General features: G+C 41.2%; 1 protein-coding gene and 1 non-coding gene across 2 annotated transcripts; both read right to left on the bottom strand.

Annotated features, from left to right (window-relative positions):
• Positions 1 to 463: 463 nt before the first annotated feature.
• Positions 464 to 604, bottom strand: LOC112079371 (U4 spliceosomal RNA). The gene has a single exon (XR_002895923.1). It is a non-coding gene; the product is annotated as a U4 spliceosomal RNA (small nuclear RNA).
• A 4,571-nt stretch (positions 605 to 5,175) lies between these two features.
• On the bottom strand, positions 5,176 to 6,441 carry kcnj8 (potassium inwardly rectifying channel subfamily J member 8). The gene has a single exon (XM_024145352.2). It carries the CDS (start codon positions 6,391 to 6,393, stop codon positions 5,728 to 5,730), a length of 666 nt encoding a protein of 221 aa, XP_024001120.2. The 5' UTR covers positions 6,394 to 6,441; the 3' UTR covers positions 5,176 to 5,727.
• Between the last annotated feature and the right edge of the window lie 451 nt (positions 6,442 to 6,892).

The following is a 6,892-nucleotide window of genomic DNA, read 5'->3' as shown; positions in this document are numbered from 1 at the left end:
TAAATTTTCTATTGGGTATCTTTACTTACACTCAGTATGACAATTGGTGAAGTTGAATGGGCTTTTCTTTTTCGCTGCTTCCTCAGTATAGCAACATAAAACAACTACCGGTAAACAGCAACAACAAAAACAAATATCGAATGGGTAATATACAGTTCCAACGTCGGAGACAGAGTTGATAACGGACAAACTGTCTACAAACTCGCACGCCCACTAATAAAATCACTCTGATGTATGTAGCATAACTGGAAGCTAACCCAGACGCACGCTGCTGTAATTCAAACGTTCAATTAGTATTTTCATGGAAGATGGCAGAGATTAACACAAATTCATATTACGAAACAACTTATTAGCTAATCTGCCAAATGACGGCACATTCAATTGAACTCCAGAAGAGATGACGATATGCAACTTGCCACAAACTTAACTTAGACTCACTCTTTAATTTTCACAGGAAAATCAGTCTCCTTAGAGACCGTCAAAAATTGCCAATGCCGACTATATTTCAAGTCGTCACGGCGGGGTATTGGGTAAAGTTTTCAACTAGCAATAATCGCGCCTCGGATAGACCTCATAGGCTACGATACTGCCACTGCGCAAAGCTGATTCAAYTCTTGAAAAAGGCAAGGTAGCCATCACAGAAGATACAATTCACGSAYACGGTTCATAATAACGTCGRGGTACAGTGTGGTGCTAATTTGTGTGCAATAGTATTATATTATGTTTGAAATGTGTTCAAAACGTTTCGATAACCCGAGGTGTGCATAGTTTGTATTTTTAAAATAAAAATGTAGCTACGTTACACCGCAATGCATGATGGGATGWGAAACATACCATTGTCATGGGTTTGTGCTTTTCAGATCCCTAGGACGTCCCTGCCCCATTGAAGTTGAAATTTAAACGGGTTACGGTAAACGTATGGGCTTAATGTTAGGGTTAGACGTTTATTAAGTTAGGGACGTCCAAACGATTGCGGATAGAACTGACCAATTGTTATGTAAATGTCGGATTGCATTGATCTGATCTGCCGGCACGGATCCTAACAAGATGTGGAAATGTTTAGAACAGTCGTAGAGAATTGTACAATGGCAATATCAGAGATCAGTACGATGGCAATATTCAAACTTTTTAATATTTGCAGTCAGAGATTGGTGCTATTATTCCATAGGAATATTTTACATTTCTACACAGCCTTACTACACATACCAATATCTGGACCGGGGAGCTGTATGGACCAGGGASATGTTTCACTTTGCACCACCAGATGGAGGCATTTGCCTTGAATGTTCATTAGGTAGTAGGCCCACTGTAGTAAAATCTGCCAGTTCAACCGTCCATCCATGTCTGATGTCGGGAGATGACGTGGTACCTGGCCACTAGGGGCAACAGTGAGCACTGTTACGTTCACGTAGGTTTCGGWTTTGCTAGGGCGTTGTGGACGGMGATGGCAGATGAGCTTCAGCATCTTTCTCTGATTCCAAAGGCTGCAAATKGTTTTTMGATATTTTTGTTTTAAGCCTATTCCAAACCTTAGCCATTCGGAGTTCATGCCRAGCCTTACGAATTTGGAGTTAATGCCTTAACTTAACCTTAAACACTTTGAAATGTGACGTTTGGAACAACTTAGAAATGTGACGTTGTAGAAACATGGACGTCTAATTCTGACAGTGAGACTGTGAGCTGGTTGAGAGAAATAACTACAGTCTAATACAGTTGGCATTCGGTGGTAAAGACACAAGGACACTGTTGTATATGAAGATWATTKATTAAGAACCATGTAAAGTGTAGTACTAATAGCTACCAAGGGTTTTCTCTGCCTATTATTTTGTTGAGATAACTTGGGAATAGTCTTCAGGGTCCCATCTTTACTAGTTAGCTAGCTAGGCTATCTTAACTCAAATTGGCAAACACAACCTAACTAGCTAGCTATTTAGCAGCATAGGTAAGAAAACATGTTAGTTAATAAGGATCAATGCATTAAAGTGCAATATGTAACTTTTGGGTGACCCAACCAAATTCACATAGAAATGTGAGTTATAGATATATCATTGAAAGCAAGTCTAAGAAGCGGTAGATCTGTTCTATGTGTGCTATTTCTATGCTACCCGTGCCTACATTTCATTTGGTGTCTTTCACTTTGTTTTGTACAGCAGCTTCAAACAAAAATACAATATTTAGGGTTATGGAAATATATTTCACGCGGTTTAGATGGTAAAATGATTTTACACTATACTTGCTTGTTTTGTCACATAAACTGAAATTAGGAAAAACTATTAGAATTTTGGCAACCAGGAAATGGCAGAGCAATTTTATACTGAACAAAATATTGAACGCAAATGTAAAGTGTTGGCCCCTGTTTCATGTGTGAAATAAAGGATCCAATTTTTTTCATACGCACAAAAAGCATATTTCTCAAATATGTTGTGCACAAATTTGTTTACAAGTTAGTGAGCATTTCTCCTTTGCCAAGTCATCACCTGACCGGTGTTGCATATCAAGAAGCTGATTAAACAGCATGATCTTTACACAGGCATACCTTGTGCTGGGGACAATAAAAGGCCACTCTAAAATGTGCAGTTTTGTCACACAACACAAGCATGCAATTCAATTGGCATGCCGACTGCAGGAATGTCCACCAGATCTGTTGCATAGAACTTAATGTAATTTCTCTACCATAAGCCGCCTCCAACGTCATTTTAGAGAATTTGGCAGTACATCCAACCGACCTCACAAACCAGACTAGGCTGGGCGATATGGCCAAAATCTCATATCCCGATATAGGTCATTTCATATCCGATAACGATACATATCATGATATAGCACATTTTCTGTAATTTCAAGGAATAAATAGTTTATTATAAATGACCACTGTAAAGGCTTATTTCTTATACAATTTTGGTACTTACTCATATTTGATTATTTCTCCTTTTATTTAGAATTTTGTGCAAATGTTCAATTAAACATGTAACAAAATATAAAATATTAATGTATAAATCTAAAAAGGTAAATAGAAACACTTCAACTGTAGTTGCAAGTAGGGCTGGGCGATATGACGATATATATTGTGTGACGATAGAAAAACGTCTATCGTTTCATATTATGCTGTTTATTTCGTTGCGTCGCAAATCACACTCTTTACGCAATATTTGTCAATTGGACAACGCTTTGCGAAATTTGCAACACAAACAAACATGGAGGAGAATGAACGTGACACGGAGCTCGTACCTAAAAGAGGGGCTACTTCGGTCACATGGACGTGGTACCACCTACACAAGAATCATGTGAAACAGTACGGAGAGAGTCTACGGATAGGACCCAAAAAAGTACAGTCTAGTGCTCAAAACAAACCCGACTCAGACGTTGCAAGAGGCTTTTGTCGGCGGCACACCATATGGCAAAGAATCACGAAGATGGAAGGAGATAACAGCTGCCATTACAACTTACATCTGAAAGACCAGGCAATTTACACGGTCGAGAAACTGCATTTTATTGATGGTAATTTAAATGCACAGAGATACCGTGATGAGGTCCTGAGGCACATTGTCTTCCTATTTATCCGCCGCATCACCTCATGTTTCATTATGATAATGCACGGCCCCATGTCGCATGGATCTGTACACAATTCTGGAAGCTGAAAATGTCCCAGTTCTTCCATGGCCTGCATACTCAGACATGTCACACATTGAGCATGTTTGGGATGCTCTGGTCGATGTGTACAAACAGCGCACACATCGATTACAGTTCCAGCAATATCAAGCAACTTCACAACGCGGGACAACATCCCACAGGCACAATCAACAGCCTGATCAACTCTATGCAAAGGAGATGTTTGTGCGCTGCATGAGCAAATAGTGGTCACACCAGATACTGACTGATCACATCATTTTTTTTGGTAAGGTATCTGTGACCAACAGATGCATATTGTATTCCCATTCATATGAAATCCATAGATTCGGCCGAATGAATTTATTTTAATTGACTGATTTCCTTAGATGAACTGTAACTCAGTAAAATCTTTGATATTGTTGCATTTATATTTTTGTTCAGTGTACAGTGCATCTTTAAATAAAGTAATTCCGATGAAACATTACACATTATTCTTGCAGCCCTCAGGTGTAGACTATATTTCCTTAGGGCTTGCCTGGAAACAGAAAGTAGCGTTTGAATCCGGAAAGTTTCCTCTGCATCTCACATTTCTGCCCGACCGCAGAATTCAATGTCGGGTTCAGGCAAGTTTAGGACAGGCCAACGATTTTCTCTAGGCTTCGGCCTACTTCATTTTGGCGCGCACTCTGCTAGTCGCTGTCTGGCTGCTAACACTAGCTAGCTGATGTTACGAAACTGAATAAAGCATTTTTGATATTTTTTATTTTTTTTGCGAAATACGCACCTGGAATGCGGGGGGCTTCTCAATTCACGTTTTCAATTATGATATATTGCAGGTTTTATTTTTATACGCTAACGCATCATTCCAAACTCTGCAAAGTCAAGTATTGTTGTAGAATGTCCCCCGTAGACAGTAAAGAAAGCGAGATATCCAATCCCTAATTATTCTGTCACCCATCTTTGTCTCCACCTACAACAAGCATAGAGTACTGTACATCAGTTTCTAAACCTGTCAGCAACAAGTCAGAACTTTGTCGCACGTGCTCGACCGATTGTGTTTCCACTAGTTACCACAGTCAAAATTGGCTATATCGTAAAAATTCTTAAAGCAAAAATGAGCTTAATTTAATGAACATAATTTAAGCAGGCATAAGGTAATTAAGTTAAGTTATAAGATCAGCATTTAAGAAGCGAATTGTAGAAAGGCGGGGTTATGACTTTAGGCTGTGTGTAGCCACGACCGCTCGATTGATAATGCGATGACACAACCAAAAACAGCTACACGTATCTTTTTTTTTTTATAACCTGTGATCCAGATTATTCTTTGATTAACTTGATTGTCAATTTAAAAAAATATATTTCATCAAGAGACCAATTGCTTGTGAACAGAATAAATGTATACAGATTTCCCACACTTTGATTTTCTAAATGTATTGAATCATCACAGTGAATACACATTTGTCAAATTTAGATGCATTTGAGGGGAAAATGTTCCAATCGAACCCAAAACAATCAGTTTTATAGGGGATCTATTTACTGTGACAGTTTCCAGAAACAGTACAATGTTCATACAGTACCGACGCAAATGCTTTATTAAAAGTTTTGATAAGAATGAGGAACACGGTTGGTGTGCAATACATGTTGCAGCTGATATCAAAACATACTTCTACTATTAGGCAAGAGTTGGTCATTATCATCTGTAATAATATGTTCTTTGGTCACGGTAACATTAAAGAGCAAATTAAATAATCACATGGATTTAGTGATGKGTACAGAATTCAGTACAAAGCAATATAAAGAGTTATTACATGTGTAAAGGCATTTACATCATAAAGTACAACTTGTGGATGCCTATTACAGCTTAGAACCAGACAAAGGCAAAGGCACTTGGAAAGAACCAGACTGAAAATGAGACACTAATCAGTAACTAAAACAGGTTAAATCCATCCTCACAACAATAATTATAACAGGGCATTGTGTGTGTCAGGTATAGCATTGACTACTGTATATGTGGCAMAGTGTGGGGAACAGGACAAGAGTCAGCTCTAACTGAGCCAAAGGATAAACATGGGAGGTCCCACCCAMGAAGAGCAGGACAGCCAATGGGAGCCAGGCCTCGTGTCATGTGACGGCCATGTTCTGGCCCACCGCCTCAGGGGTGAGGAACTGCACTTTGGGCACGGTGAGGGCCGAGTTGTTCCTCCGCATGGTGCCGGAGCTCCCGCCGCCGTTCCTCATGGAGTTGTTCCGRCTCATTGAGTTCCTCTTCCTCAGTGAGTTCTGGTGGCTCAGCTCGCTCTTCTGCAGCGTCTGGATGAGTATGGAGGGCTTCTCGTCCAGCTCGCGGGCCGAACACCTCGGCGTTGCCACCTTGACCGTGTTCCCGAACTTGGAGTAGTCCACCGAGTACACCCCGTCCTCCTCGGTCACGATGGGCACGAAGCGGTGACCCCACTGGATCTCCTCGGTGACGTAGGAGGTCCGGGCCTGGGTGGTGATGCCCGTGGTCTCCACCACGCCCTCCAAGATCACAATCACCTCCAGGTCGCTGCACTGCAGCTCCATGGCCGACAGGTCGTACAGCGGACTATCCTTATTGATGGTATGGCAGATAATGAGTGGCGCCAAGAGGAAGATGGAGTTACTCGCKGCGGCGCTCTCAGTCTGCACGTCGATCTGGTGGATAGGGATGACCTCGCCTTCGGGGGTGGTYGTCTTGCGTACCACCTGGAGGCGGACGGCAGCGCCAATGATCATGGACTTGCGGAGGTCGCCCACACGGGTCATGAAGCAGAGGCGATTGTTGCGCACGGCGATGACGGCGTTGCGGCTGAAAATAAGATATGACAAGAAAAGATAACTTTAAATCACATTTTCTTTACAGATTTATCAGCCAGAGTGTACCCCCTGGATCAGATTTGAGGGCTTGCTCAAGGGCACAACAGCAGGAGATGGGATGTGTACAAAACCCTCAAACTTTGACCATTCAAAATACGCTCTCTGAATCTGGGGCATAGAGACACAAACTTTACAACTCTTTTTCAGTATCTAGGATAATGATATGGATATACCAGGGCTGCATGATATGGATATACTAGGGCTGTCTGATATGGATATACCAGGGCTGCATGATATGGATATACTAGGGCTGCATGATATGGATATACCTAACTAGGGTGTATTGATATGGATTATATCTAGGGCTAGCAAGTGATATGAAATAACAGCGGTCGTGTTTGATTATGCTCGAAGTATATGCAGGAGGGTGCAGGTGATATGGGAGTTG

Source organism: Salvelinus sp. IW2-2015, unplaced genomic scaffold, assembly GCF_002910315.2.
Source record: "Salvelinus sp. IW2-2015 unplaced genomic scaffold, ASM291031v2 Un_scaffold7750, whole genome shotgun sequence".
NCBI classification, from domain to species: domain Eukaryota; kingdom Metazoa; phylum Chordata; class Actinopteri; order Salmoniformes; family Salmonidae; genus Salvelinus; species Salvelinus sp. IW2-2015.
The sequence above is the reverse complement of the archived record's forward strand: the minus strand, read 5'-3'. Positions and strand labels throughout refer to the sequence as shown.